Here is a 15,787-nt window from a genome sequence, read left to right on the forward strand (position 1 = left end):
AAATACTGACTTCCAAATTTCAAATTTGAAATTTCAAAATACTGACTCCTACAGCAATTTCAAAGAGTGTGTTCCACCAAAACATTTTGGGTGTGTGGGGGAGATAGGATGTACCTAATAACACGTTACCACCTCAACATTAAGAAACGTGTTTAACTGCCACATTTTCCAAACCTGACACTGGAACCTCTTACTCCTGACACGTCTCTTAGCTCAGAGACCAGACACTCAAGGAAGACAGGCCCAGGGTGCATGTGGCCAAGATGTTTTGCTCCTTTACATTTTTACCTGGAATGCTGTAGGCACACCTCAGCCTAGGAAGGCAAATTTTGCCTTGATTTTGAGAGCATTCAGAAGAGGCACAGAAGTAGCTAATTGACACAAAGTCTAAAACCTTCCTGGGACTTCCCTGGTGGCGCAGTGGTGAAGAGTCCGCGCTCCCAATGCGGGGGGCCCGGGTGAGATCCCTGGTTGGGGAACTAGATCCCACATGCATGCTGCAACTAAGAGTTTGCATGCCACAACTAAGAGTTCACATGCCACAACTAAGGAGCCTGCCAGCCGCAATTAAGACCCAGCGCAACCAAATAAGTAAGTAAATAATAAAAAAGGAAAAAAAAAAAACCTCCCTAAACTGGGCTTTGGAAACAAAGACGGAAACTGAGCACAACAGAGCTCTCTTAACAACCTGACTTTTTCTTATTGAGTTATAACCCACAGACCGCAAAAGCGAACAAGTCGATGGTTTTCAGCATATTCCCAAAGCTGTACAACTATCACCACTCTCCAGCTTTAGAACTTCATCCCCCCAGAGAGAAACCCCCTACTCAGCAGCAGTCACTCCCTATTTCTCCCTCCCTCACTTTTCTACTTTTTGTCTGTATAAATTTGCCTGTTCTGGACATTCCTTGTAAATGGAGACATACAATATGTGGCCTTTTGTATCTGGCTCCTTACAATTAGAATACTATTTTCCGGGTTTACCCATGTTGTAGCCTGTGTCAGTACTTTTATCACTGTGTAGCAGTCCGCTGTATGGCCACGCCACACTGAAAGACACCTGGTTGTATTCACCTTTTGGCTATTATGAATAATGCTGCTAGGAACATTCATGTACAATTTTTTGTATAGATGTATGTTTTCTTTTTTTAATTTTAATTTATTCGTGTACAGTTGATTTACAATGTTGTGTTAGTTTCAGTTGTACAGCAAACTGACTCAGTTATACATATATTCATTCTTTTCTGGATTCTTTCCTCATATAGGTTATCACAGAATATTAAGTAGAGTTCCCTGTACTATACAGTAGGTCGTTGTTGGTTATCTATCTTATGTACAGTAGTGTGTGTATGTTCATCCCAAACTCCTGATTTACCCCTCCCCCCCCACTAGAAGTATGTTTTCATTTTTCTCAATATAAACCTTGGAGTGGAATTGCTGGGTTACACGGTAATTCTATGCTTAACTTTTTGAGTAGCTGCCAGACTGTTTTCCAAAGTGGCTCCACCATTCTACTTTCCTACCAGATGTGATGATGAGCTGCCGCCTCGGCATTTTACAGTATGACAGCCCTGCTCACGCTCAGACTCTGGGCATTTAGATAAGGACTCAAGCTGAGGATTCCCAACCCACGTCCCCACTTTGCTTTTCCCAGTAAAAATAACCTTTTAAAATAACCACTTAGAATTGGGCCTGAAACCACCTCGTAAGTACTAAGTGCTTACTGCCCTGCTCTCTATCTCCTGCTTGCCGGCAACCTGTGACAGAGGACTGCTCTTCCCCCCAACCCCCATTTCTGTAAGCAACAAGTCTTGTGACTTTACTTACTTTATATGGGTGTATTGCAACTGTACCTTCAATCGAAGTGATCCCAGGGTGTGTCTTTCCCCAAAGTGGGAGCGTGGATGCTGACCCCACGTGGGTGGCTTGTGCCTCCTCTTTCAGCTGGCCATAACTTGCATATTCTTAATTTAATACCCTAGCTTCTCAACATAGCAGCATATGAGGGTTCCAGTTTCTCCATATCCTCACCAACACTTGTTCTCTGTCTTTATGATTACAGCCATTCTGGTCGGTGTGAAGTAGTATTTCACTGTGGTTTGATTTGCATGTCCCTGATGATTAATGACGCTGAGCAACGTTTCTGTCATTCTGTTATTTGGATGTAGGAATTCTTAATACATTCTGGATACTAGACCCTTATCAGATTTATAATTTACAAATATTTTCTCCCATTTTGTGGATTGTCTTTTAACTTTCTTCATTATGTCCTTTGATGTCCTTTGGCCAACTTACCTATTTTTTTCTTTTGCTGCTTGTACTTTTGGTGTCATTTCTAAGAATCCATTGCCAAATCATGAAGACGTACTTGTATATATTCTTCTAAGAATTTTATATTTTTAGCTCTTACACTTAGGTCTCTGATCCACTTTGAGTTAATTTTATATGTAGTGTGAGGTAGGGATCCAACTTCATTCGTTTGCAAGTAGATGTCTAAGCGTCTTAGCACCGTTTATTTATTCTTTCTCTATTGAATTGTTTTGGTGCACTTTTCCTTTAAAAAAAAAAATCAATTGACCATATATGACACCAAAACCACAGGCAACAGGGACTTCCCTGGCGGTCCAGTGGTTAAGACTCCACGCTTCCAATGCCAGGGGTGCGGGTTCGATCCCTAGTCGGGGAACTAAGATCCCACATGCCGCATGGTGAGGCCAAAAAACATAAATAAAAAATAAAAAAAATAATAATGAAAACATTTTTATTAAAAAAAAAGCACAGGCAACAAAAGAAAACTGGACTTCATGAAAATTAAAACCTTTTGTGCATCAAAAGACATTATTGCAACTTCCCTGGTGGTCCAGTGGTTAAGACCCCGCGCTCCCAATGCAGGGGCCCCACGTTCGACCCCTGGTCAGGGAACTAGGTTCCGCATGCCTTAACTAAAGATCTCGCATGCTGTAACGAAGATCCTGCACGTGGCAACAACGATCCTGCGTGCCGCATCTAAGACCCAGCACAGCCAAATAAAAAAATAAATAATTTTTTAAAAATCTACTATCTTAACCCTTTAAAAAATTTATTTATTTATGTATTTACTTTGGCTGTGCCAGGTCTTAGTTGTGGCATGAGGGATCTCCATTGTGGCATGAGGGATCTTCAGTTGCGGCATGTGGGATCTTTTTAGTTGCAGCAAGCAGACTCTTAGTTGCATCATGCATGAAGGATCTAGTTCCCTGACCAGGGACAGAACCCAGGCCCCCTGCACTGGGAGCACAGAGTCTTACCCACTGGACCACCAGGGAAGTCCCTAAATAAATATTAAATAATTTTTTTAAAAAAGACATTATCAACAGAGTGAAAAGGCAACCCACAGAATCGGAAAAAATATCTGCACAAACTACATATCTGATAAGAGATTAATATACAGAATAGATAGAGAACTCCTAAAACTCAACAATAAAAACACCAAGCAACCCAGTTCAATAATGGACAAACTACTTGAATAGACATTTCTCCAAAAGAAGACATATAGATGGCCAATAAGCACATGAAGACACTCAACATCACTAATCTTTAAGGAAATGTTAATTAAAATCACAATGAGATATCACCTCACACCCATTAGAATGGCTACTATTAAAAAAGAAAGAAAGAAAGAAAATGATAAGTGTTTGTGAGGATGTGGAGAAATTGGAAACTTTTACACTGTTAGTGAGAATATAAAGGGGTGCAGCTGCTCTGGAAGACAGTATGGTGGTCCCTCAAAAAGCGAAACAGAATCACCTTATGACCCAGCAATCCCACTTCTATATATACATACACAAGAATTGAAAGTAGGGCTTTGAAGAGATATTTGTATACTCATGTTTAACACCCTTATTCACAGTAGCTAAAAGGTTGAAGCAATCCAAATGTCCAAGGACAGATGACTGGATAAACAAAATGTGGTATATACATACAGTGGACTATTATTCATCCAGCCTTGAAAAGATTCTGACATATGCTACAACATAGATGAGCCCTGAAGATATTAAGCCAGTCACAAAAAGACAAATATTGTATGTTTTCACTTATGTGAGGTACCCAGAGTATCAAATTCAGAGACAGAAAGTAGAATGGTGGTGGTCAAGGGCTGGGAGAAGGGGAGAATGGGGAGTTAATATATAATGGATATAGAATCTGTTTTTCATTCATTCATTTATTCATTTATTTGTGTGTGGGGGGGCACTCCTCATCGTGGTGCGTGGGCCTCTCACTATCATGGCCTCTGGGGGGTTAGTATATAATGGATATAGAGTCAGTTTTTCTTTAAATTTTATTTATTCATTCATTCATTCATTCATTTATCGCTGTGTGGGGGCCACTCCCCATCATGGTGCGCGGGCCTCTCACTATCGTGGCCTCTCTTGTTGCAGAGCACAGGCTCCAGACGCACAGGCTCAGTAATTGTGGCTCATGGGGCTAGTTGCTCCGTGGCATGTGGGATCTTCCCAGACCAGGGCTCGAACCCGTGTCCCTTGCATTGGCAGGCAGATTCTCAACCACTGCGCCAGCAGGGAAGCCCTAGAGTCTCAGTTTTACAAGATGAAAGAGTTCTGGAGATGGACGGTAGTGACGGTGGCACAATGATATAAATGTACTTAATACCACTGAACTGTACACTTAAAAACAATTAAGATGGTAAATTTACATTATGTGTATTTTACCTCAATTTTTTTAAATTGGGAAAAAAATCAATTATAAATGTGAGGGTTTATTTCTTGATTCTCAATTCTATCCCACTGCTCTGTCTGTCTGTCCTTATGCCAGGACCACACCTGTAGCTTTGTAGTGAGTTTTGAAATTGGAAATGTGAGTCCTCCAACTTTGTTCTTCTTTCTCAAGATGTTTTAGTTAATCCTGATCTGTTGCAACTGCATCTGGATTTTAAAATCAGCTTGTCAATCTCTGCAAAGAAGCCAAATGGAATTTTACAATGGCAATGAGTCTGTAGATCAGTCTGGGGAGTCTCGCAATCTTTATTTTTTTGGCAGCGTGGGTCTTTGTTGCAACACGTGGGCTTTCTCTAGTTGCAGTGAGCGGGGGCTACTCTTCGTTGTGGTGCGGTGGCTTCTCTTGTTGCAGAGCACGGGCTCTAGGCACGCGGGCTTCAGTAGTTGCAGCACATGGGCCCTAGAGTGTGTGGGCTTCAGTAGTTACGGCGCATGGGCTCAGTAGGTGCAGCACCTGGGTTCTAGGGCACACGGGCTTCAGTAGTTGTGACACACGGGCTCAGGAGCTGTGGCTCGCGAGCTTAGTTGCTCCATGGCATGTGGGATCTTCCCAGATCAGGGATCAAACCCGTGTCCCCTGCATTGGCAGGTGGATTCTTAACCACTGCACCACCAGGGAAGTCCCTGCAATCTTAACAAGCCATTAACAGGGGATGTCTTTCCATCTTTAGGTTTTCTTTCTCTCAACAATGTTTTATAGTTTTCAGAACCTAAGTTTGTGTCTCTTTTGGAAGTTTGTTCCTAAGTATTTTATTATTTTTGATGCTATTTTAAATGGAATTGTTTTCTTAATTTCATTTTAGGATTGTTCAGATTGTTCATTGCAGGTATATAAAAATACAACTGATTTCTGTATATTGATCTTTATCCTGCAACTCTGCCGAACCCATTCATTTGTACCAATACATTTTTACTAGATTCCTTAGGATTTTCTAGGTCATGTCATCTATAAGTAGAGATAGCCTCCTTTCTTCCTTTCCAATCTGGATACCTCTTATTTCATTTTCTTGGCTAAATGCCCCAGCTCCATCAGTACAATGTTGAGTAGAAGTGCTGAGACATCCTTTGGACAAAGCAGCAGGTTATACACAAGCTGGGGACACTCTACAGAACAAACCCAGTTTCAACAAATACACTGCAAGGCAGACAAGTTAAAAAAGAGGAAACGCTCATAGATTAAGAGAGATTTAAGAGATATATTAACCAAATGCAACTAAGTTTCTGAACATACTATTTAAAAAAATTTTAAGGCGATCAGAGAAATTTGTACACTGCCTGAAAAACTGATATTACAGAATTGTTAAGATTTTAGAGGTCATAATGGTATGACCCTATCTTTAAAAATATCCACTGAAATATTTACAAGTGAAATATTATATTTGACATCGGCTTAAACAATCTGGGAGTGGTGGGGGCATAAGAGAAACAAGACCGGCCATGACTTGGGCTTGAGGACTGGTGAAGCCAGGTGATGGTATGTGGAAGAAGTTCATCATAACAGTCACTCCATTTCCATATATAAAGTTTTCTACAATAAAAAAATTTTAAATGTGTCCCTGATAGCTCAACCAGGAGATAGTGGCTTCTTCTGAATTTCTAGTTTTTAGAGTAATCTGCTCCCAGAACTAGCCCTGGGTGATGCAGTGGCAGCATGTTTTATTTCTGACACTGCACTGTAACTGGGGAGCCTGGAGGGAGGAAGCCTCCAGCCCTGCATCACTGACAGTCCCACCCACAGCGTCTGGTACCTGCCTTGTGCCTGGAAGGAAGGCAAACGTGTGCCCGAAGATGCTCAAGGTCTGTCATCGGGGAAACGTTTCAAACACGAGCTTCATTAAAAGCTAAATGGCGGGCTTCCCTGGTGGCACAGTGGTTGAGAGTCCGCCTGCCGATGCAGGGGACATGGGTTCGTGCCCCGGTCCGGGAGGATCCCACATGCCGTGGAGCGGCTGGGCCCGTGAGCCATGGCCGCTGAGCCTGCGCGTCCGGAGCCTGTGCTCCGCAACGGGAGAGGCCACAACAGTGAGAGGCCCGCGTACCGGAAAAAAAAAAAAAAGCTAAATGGCAAGTGAAATACCATTTTTAGGGAAAAAAAATGTACAATGTTTAAAAAGATATATGCCTCCCTGTGTTTTCTAAGTTTCTACAATTAACATCTTATTTGTGTAGTGAAAATTATAAACAGGGAATTCCCTGGTGGTCCAGTGGTTAAGACTCTGTGCTCTCCTTGCCAAGAGCCAGGGTTCAATCCCTGGTCGGGGAACTAAGATCCCACAAGCCTGTAGTGCGGCCAAAAAAAATTGGCTTCAGGAATAATAAACAGCCATTTTAAGTAAATATTTTAAAAACATTATAAACAGATAATGCATATTTATGGTCTAAACATTCCCTAAAATATTTACTATCTGTAAGAATTATATACAGAGAAAATGTTTCAGAAAATGAAATGCTTTATACGACTGTAAAATCCACTGTTCTGTGGTCCTTATAGACATGTTCTAACATTCACAGTCAGTAAATGAAACTCAAATGACAAATCACCTGGGAGGATAACCTCCATCTTTTTAGATAACTGTGAGCCTAAGGTTCCTATTTGGGGGAGTCAATTTTTTTCCAAGTTTTTATTGTGCCAACTGAAACTACCTGCCCCAGATGCTTGGCTCCCCTAAGTCCTGGAGGGGAGACAGGAGCCCCTGTGATGCCAGGGCCTGACAGCCACAGGAGGCTCACACCACCCTGCTTCCAACAAAGCCCCCAGAGCACCTCCCACCCCAACACCAAAACCAAACAAAAGCAAAGGCAGGGGCAAGTGCTGGGGGAAGGAACGACTCTGGTGAGGACCCTTCCACATGCGTGCAGAGGGCAGGGGTGCTGCCCATTCACACTCTAGAAATCCTACACTGAGCGTCCGGTGCGGGAGGGAGACAGTGTCTACAGAGGGGGTGCACTCACAGTAAACAGACACGGCCATTCCAGCTCTGCCCTAAAACTGCACATCAACTGTGAAAGGGTGGGGCCTCTGAGTGAACAGCTGTCAAAGACGAAGCTCAGGCAAAGGCAGTGTTTACTCTGAGTAGGGGAGAAAGGGCAATTTTATAACTAGATGGCGCGACCAGTGTCTTGGGGTGGGAGAGGGGAGCTGGCGGTGGGTCACTGGCTCAATAAAGTGGAGAGAAATGGGACAATACCAGCCATTTCTGCCACGTGGTAAACCCGCCTGGGGTTGGGGTACGGAGTGCAAAGGTCTAGAAGCGTCAAGCCTTGGGATCACAACGCACCCCAGTCCTTGCCCTCCAATGCATTAGCTCCCATCCACTTGTGCTTTCTCCCCTTGAGCAGGAGTGTCGCCCACCAACCCATTCTCCCCGACGCCCGAGCCACTTCTCCCGTCCCAGATGGCAGCGCTCACCTCTGCAGGGCCTGGATTAAGACCCAGTGCCCACGAGAGGCCACCTAGCAGCCTGGCCCCAAGGACCCATACCTGATAGATGGCTTCGTCACAGGCGTTCTGAAGGCCCAGGTTCACCATCGTGTTCTGTAGCGTGCGGCCCATGTAGAATTCCAGGGAAAGATAGTAGATGCGCTGAGGAAGCAAAAGGAAGCATCTTAGATTGTGCATTCCACCCCACACACGAGAAGAGTCCGGTGCCGAGAAGACCTTCTTAGGGACTTCGCTCAGTCAACCCTACACTTACCTGCACATCCCTAAAATGGGCTCACTCCCTTCAGCCTTGGCCAACCTCAGCTTTCCAGGCGCAGCCCCCCTAGTGGGGGCCCCTCGAAAGTAGTCTGTTCACTGCCCTTCTGGGGGTTTTGGAAATGAACCACTGCCTGAGGTAGGGAGGCAGGGAAGGGCAGTAGTGGGGAACAGACTCCCAGGACAGACAGAGCCAGGTCTGAGCTTGGCGGGGCCTCTTCCCAGCCACGCCCTCGAGGAGGAGACCACATCGCTCACACGGGGAGAAACAGCCCTGCAGGATGAACAGCTTCTGATACCTGCACTAAGTACTCAGTGCAAACAGCACGGTCAACACAACAGGATAGACGGATGGACACGTCTACTTCCACCTGCTAACTGTCTGCTGGCTTTAGGGGGCTGAGAGGTAAACCTCCGTGTAAACGAGGTGACGACCACCAGCACTCGCTGGGGGCCACGCAGGGTTCAACACTTCCCGCGCCTGGTGCCATCTGCCCACGCGACCACCCAGTGGGCCACGGGAGGCACTGGCAGAGCTGAGATCTGGCCCGCAGAGTCCTGCTCCCATACAGGGCTCCATGCTGCCTCCAGCTGTCAAGAGTAAGGCCTGGGGACTTCCCTGGAGGTCCAGTGGTTAAGACTCCACGCTCCCAATGCAGGGGGCACGGATTCGATCCCTGGCTGGGGAGCTAAGATCCCTCATGCCACACAGCACGGCTAAAAAAATGAAATAAAATAAAACTAGAACTCTCAAAAAAAGAAAAAAAAAAGAGTAAGGCCTTGATGAGAGAAGGGAAAAACGCTTCCCTACAGAAGAATTCTGATTAATAAACGCAGAAGGAATGGGAGGAATGGAAAACCACCATGAGAACAGCACAGTAACAGCTGCTCAGGTGACCACTGAGGCTCTGGGGACTGACTGGATATTCTGCACAGCCCCCCAAGTGTCTCCCCCCAGATAATCCTAGTCACCGTGGTGGTTTTAGCAGATGCCCCCAAATTCTCTGACAGCCTTCACTCCGGGAGGTGGTGTGCTGCTCAATCCCCCTCCCGCTGAGGGTGGGCTGCTCATGGCAGCTCCCTTCCGACAAACAGTCTGCAAAGGGAAAACTGCAAATTCACAATTCTGGATTGTGACGACACCTTCCCCACATGATCAAGGTTAACTTCACCAGTAACACGTCGGGTGATACGCTGTCATGAGAAGGGGACCTCGCCTCCACGGTTTTCTTTCCAAAACTCCCAACCCCAGACTGACGGTGAGAAGCATCGGTCAGACCCAAAGTTAGGGACATCTGTGGAACTGCCTGACCAGCACCCGTCAGATGTGTCGAGGTCACAGAGGACAAGGAAAGACCAACCACCACTGCAGATAGAAGACTAAGGAAATAGGACAACTAAATGCCCTGAGGACCCTGGATTAGGTCCGGGACAGAGAAAGGCCATCCGAGGAAGGACTGACAGCAAGTGCTGAGCCAGCGCTGACTTCTTAGTTTTGATACCTGTGCTGTGGTCACTCAGGATGTTACCATTGGGGGCAGCCGTGGAGGGCACGTGGGCATGCTACACTCTATTTGCAACCCTCTGTCAATCTACTATTGCCTCTAAGTAAAACGTAAAAGTGCAAAACCAGGCCTTGAAAAGGTTTGTGTCTGTGAGCTGTGCACGTGCACGATGACAAGAGAGGTCTCAGTCTCAGGTGTGAATCAGAGGAGAGTGTTGGCTGTGCTACGGTTTTACCTTTCCTATAAAATTTCCAAAATATGCAATCTAAAACATCTATTTCCCTATGGGCTGCAGAATGCAGGAAGAAAGGCCTGTTTTCCTTCTCCTCAGGTGGCGAGAGGGCTGCTGGGGCCTGTGCACTTCATGGAGACACCTGCAGAGGGCGACCTGCTGAGCCCCGCACCAGCAGCTTCGGAGCCCACCATATGGGCAGAGACACGCTGAAGGTGCTTTCTTACACCTTGTTTAGAATTCTGACCAGCAGCTGACCAGAAACATCTGAGGAAACCTGGTGACCGTCTGCCAGCCAACAGCCGTTTTAGTGGTGCTGCCCTTTGGGTTTTTCCAGCAGCATTCACACCATCACTTCACACTTCACTTTAGTTGTTCTTAAACTACTCTCCTCAGAACCAAGAAGCAGCCTGAAAGGATGGGCCGGGTAGAAAGAGGCTCCCAACTTGCAAAACACACAGGCAGGGGACCTACGTACATGGAGAGACATCCCATATCAATGGATTGGAAGGCTTAACGCTGTGAAGATGGCAATAATCCCAAAATGATTTACAAATTCAACACAATCCCTGTCAACATTCCAGCTGGCTTCCTTGCAGAGTGACAAGCTGATCCTAGCATTCAGATGGAAATGCAAGGGGTCTGGAATAGTCAAAACAATCTTGAAAAAGAAAACAAAAGTGGAGGACTCACAGAAATCTCAAACCTTACTACAAAACTACTGTCAGTGAGACTATACTGGCATAAACGACACACAGAGCAATGGAATGGCACAGAGTCCAGAATAAACCCTCACATTTGTGGTCAACTGACTTCCAACAGGAGTGCCCAGATAATTCTGTGGGGAAGAACAGTCTTTTCAACAAATGGTGCTAGGACAACTGGATATCCACAAGCAAAAGAATAAAGTTGGACTCCTCTTTCATACCATATGCAAAAAATTAATTCAAAATGGATCAAGAACATAAATGTAAGAGCCAAAACTATAAAACTCTTAGGAGAAAACATAGGGGTAAATCTTTGTGACCTCGGATTAGGCAATGGTTTCTTCTGACATGACATCAAAAGCACAAGTGAAAAAAAAGATAACCTGGACTTCATCAACATGTAAAACATTTGATACAATTAAGAAAGTAAAAAAGACAACCCACAAAAAGGGGGAAATTTTTAAAAATTGAAGTATAGTTGATTTACAATATTATATTAGTTTCAGGTGTACAACATAATGATTCACAATTTTGATAGATTATACTCCATTTAAAGTTATTATAAAATATTTCCCTGTGCTGTACAATATATCCTTGTAGCTTATTTATTTTATACATAGGGGTTCGTACCTCTTAATCCCCTACCCCTATCTTGCCCCTCCCCTCTTCCCTCTCCCCATTGGTAACCACGTTTGTTCTCTGTATATTCAAGCCTATTTCTGTTTGGTTATATTCATTCATTTTATTTTTTAGATTCCACATATAAGTGATAACATACAGTATCTGTCTTTCTCTGTCTGACTTGTTTCACTTAGCATATAATACCCTCCAAGTCTATCCATTCTTCTTTTTATGGCTGAGTAATATGCCACTATGATATATACATATCACATCTTCTTTACCCATTCATCTACTGATGGACACTTAGGTTGCTTCAACATCTTGGTTATTGTAAATAATGCTGCTATGAACAGTGGGGTGCATACTTTTGAACTAGTGTTTTCATTTTCTTTGGATGTATATTGTTTTATGACTAGTATTCCAGTGTATATATTGACCACATCTTCTTTATCCATTCATCTGTTGATGGTCACTTAGGTTGCTTCCGTATCTTGGCTATTGTAAACAGTGAAAATATCTTTTCAAATTAGTGTTTTCATTTTCTTCAAATATATACCCAGGAGTGGAATTGCTGGGTCATAAGGCAGTTACACTTTGAGTTTTTTAACGAACCTCCATACTGTTTTCCATAGTGGCTGCACCAATTTACGTTCCCAGTGTAGGAAGGTTCCCTCTTTTCCACATTCCTGCCAACATTTGTTATTTATGGTCTTTTTGATGATAGCCATTCTGACAGGTATGAGGTGACATCTCACTGTGGTTTTGATTTGCATTTCTCTGATGATTAGTGATTCTGAGCATCTTTTCATGTGCCTGTTGGCCATTTGTATGTCTTCTTTGGAAAAATGATTATTCAGGTCTTCTGCCCATTTTCCAATCAGTTTTTTTTTTGATATTGAGTTATATGAGCTGTTTATATATTTTGGATATTAACCCCTTATTGGTCGTATCATTTGCAAATATTTTCTCCCATTCAGTAGGTCTTGCCTTTTCGTTTTGTCAATGGTTTCCTTTGCTGTGCAAAAAAAAGCTTTTAAGTTTAATTAGGTCCCATTTGTTTATTTTTTATTTTGTTTCCTTCGCCTTAAGATTAAAAAAAACTGGCGTCTGGCTCCCGCTCTCACAGCCATTGCAGTACATTGAGCTCCATAGAGACAGCGCCGGGGCAAGTGAGAGCCGGACGGGCACTGCAAAAACAACGGGAACTACGAATCTGCAGCCGGCAAAAAGGAGACCCCAAACACAGTAACATAAGCAAAATGAGAAGGCAGAAAAACACACAGCAGGTGAAGGAGCAAGATAAACACCTACCAGACCTAACAAATGAAGAGGTAATAGGCAGTCTACCTGAAAAAGAATTCAGAATAATGATAGTAAAGCTGATCCAAGATTCTATTTCCATGATCCATAATCTTGGAAATAGAATAGACAACATGCAAGAAACAGTTAACAAGGACCTAGAAGAACTAAAGATGAATCAAGCATCGATTAAAAACACAATAAATGAAATGAAAAATACTCTAGATGGGATCAATAGCAGAATAACTGAGGCAGAAGAACGGATAAGTGAGGTGGAAGATAAAATAGTGGAAATAACTGATGCAGAGCAAAATAAAGAAAAAAGAATGAAAAGAACAGAGGAGAGTCTCAGAGATCTCTGGGACAACATTAAACGCACCAACATTCGAATTATAGGGGTTCCAGAAGAAGAAGAGAAAAAGAAAGGGACTGAGAAAATATTTGAAGAGATTATAGTTGAAAACTTCCCCAATATGGGAAAGGAAATAGTTAATCAAGTCCAGGAGGCACAGAGAGTCCCATACAGAATAAATCCAAGGAGAAATACACCAAGACACATATTAATCAAACTGTCAAAAATTAAACACAAAGAAATCATATTAAAAGCAGCAAGGCAAAAACAACAAATAACACACAAGGGAATCCCCATAAGGTTAACAGCTGATCTCTCAGCAGAAACCCTACAAGCCAGAAGGGAGTGGCAGGACATAATTAAAGTGATGAAGGAGAGAAACCTGCAACCTAGATTACTCTACCCAGCAAGGATCTCATTCAGATTTGATGGAGAAATTAAAACCTTTACAGACAAGCAAAAGCTGAGAGAGTTCAGCACCACCAAACCAGCTTTACAACAAATGCTAAAGGAACTTCTCTAGGCAAGAAACACAACAGAAGGAATATACCTACAATAACGAACCCAAAGCAATTAAGGAAATGGGAATAGGAACATACATATCGATAATTACCTTAAATGTAAATGGACTAAATGCTCCCACCAAAAGACACAGAGTGGCTGAATGGATACAAAAACAAGACCCATATATATGCTGTCTACAAGAGACCCACTTCAGACCTAGAGACACATACAGATTGAAAGTAAAGGGATGGAAAAAGATATTCCATGCAAACGGAAATCAAAAGAAAGCTGGAGTAGCAATTCTTATATCAGACAAAATAGACTTTAAAATAAAGACTATTAGAAGAGACAAGGAAGGACACTACATAACGATAAAGGGATCGATCCAAGAAGAAGATATAACAATTGTAAATATTTATGCACCCAACATAGGAGCACCTCAATACATAAGGCAAATACTAACAGCCATAAAAGGGGAAATCGACAGTAACACAATCATAGTAGGGGACTTTAACACCCCACTTTCACCAATGGACAGATCATCCAAAATGAAAATAAATAAGGAAACACAAGCTTTAAATGATACATTAAACGAGATGGACTTAGTTGATATTTATAGGACATTCCATCCAAAAACAACAGAATACACATTTTTCTCAAGTGCTCATGGAACATTCTCCAGGATAGATCATATCTTGGGTCACAAATCAAGCCTCGGTAATTTTAAGAAAATTGAAATTGTATCAAGTATCTTCTCCGACCACAATGCTATGAGACTAGACATCAATTACAGGAAAAGATGTGTAAAAAATACAAACACATGGAGGCTAAACAATACACTACTCAATAACGAAGTGATCACTGAAGAAATCAAAGAGGAAATTAAAAAATACCTAGAAACAAATGACAATGGAGACACGACGACCCAAAACCTATGGGACGCAGCAAAAGCAGTTCTAAGGGGGAAGTTTATAGCAATACAATCCCACCTTAAGAAACAGGAAGCATTTCGAGTAAACAACCTGACCCTGCACCTAAAGCAATTAGAGAAAGAAGAACAAAAATACCCCAAAGCTAGCAGAAGGAAAGAAATCATAAAGATCAGATCAGAAATAAATGAAAAAGAAATGAAGGAAACGATAGCAAAGATCAACCAAACTAAAAGCTGGTTCTTTGAGAAGATAAACAAAATTGACAAACCATTAGCCAGACTCATCAAGAAAAAAAGGGAGAAGACTCAAATCAATAGAATTAGAAATGAAAAAGGAGAAGTAACAACTGACACTGCAGAAATACAAAAGATTATGAGAGATTACTATAAGCAACTCTATTCCAATAAAATGGACAACCTGGAAGAAATGGACACATTCTTAGAAATGCACAACCTGCCAAGACTGACTCAGGAAGAAATGGAAAATATGAATAGACCAATCACAAGCACTGAAATTGAAACTGTGATTAAAAATCTTCCATCAAACAAAAGCCCAGGACCAGATGGCTTCACAGGTGAATTCTATCAAACATTTAGAGAAGAGCTAACACCTATCCTTCTCAAACTCTTCCAAAATATAGCAGAGGGAGGAACACTCCCAAACTCATTCTACGAGGCCGACATCACCTTGATACCAAAACCAGGCAAGGATGTCACAAAGAAAGAAAACTACAGGCCAATATCACTGATGAACATAGATGCAAAAATCCTCAACAAAATACTAGCAAACAGAATCCAAGAGCACATTAAAAGGATCATACACCATGATCAAGTGGGGTTTATCCCAGGAATGCAAGGATTCTTCAATATACGCAAATCAATCAATGTAATACACCATATTAACAAGTTGAAGGAGAAAAACCATATGATCATCTCAATAGATGCAGAGAAAGCTTTCGACAAAATTCAACACCCATTTATGATAAAAACCCTGCAGAAAGTAGGTATAGAGGGATCTTTCCTCAACATAATAAAGGCCATATATGACAAACCCACAGCCAACATTGTCCTCAATGGTGAAAAACTGAAACCATTTCCACTAAGATCAGGAACAAGACAAGGCTGCCCACTCTCACCACTCTTATTCAACATAGTTTTGGAAGT

The 15,787-nt window shown here is 42.6% G+C and overlaps 1 protein-coding gene across 1 annotated transcript in view; it reads right to left on the bottom strand.

The window, feature by feature from the left end:
* The window catches only part of PYGB (glycogen phosphorylase B), a 59,453-nt gene that overhangs the window by 27,563 nt on the left and 16,103 nt on the right, over nucleotides 1-15,787 (bottom strand). The window contains exon 2 of the mRNA XM_081255558.1: nucleotides 8,257-8,358. Within this exon, the coding sequence (XP_081111684.1) occupies nucleotides 8,257-8,358 (102 nt within the window). The remainder of the gene's footprint in view (nucleotides 1-8,256; nucleotides 8,359-15,787) is intronic.

Source organism: Mesoplodon bidens (assembly GCF_964165515.1).
Source record: "Mesoplodon bidens genome assembly, chromosome: 15".
NCBI classification, from domain to species: domain Eukaryota; kingdom Metazoa; phylum Chordata; class Mammalia; order Artiodactyla; family Ziphiidae; genus Mesoplodon; species Mesoplodon bidens.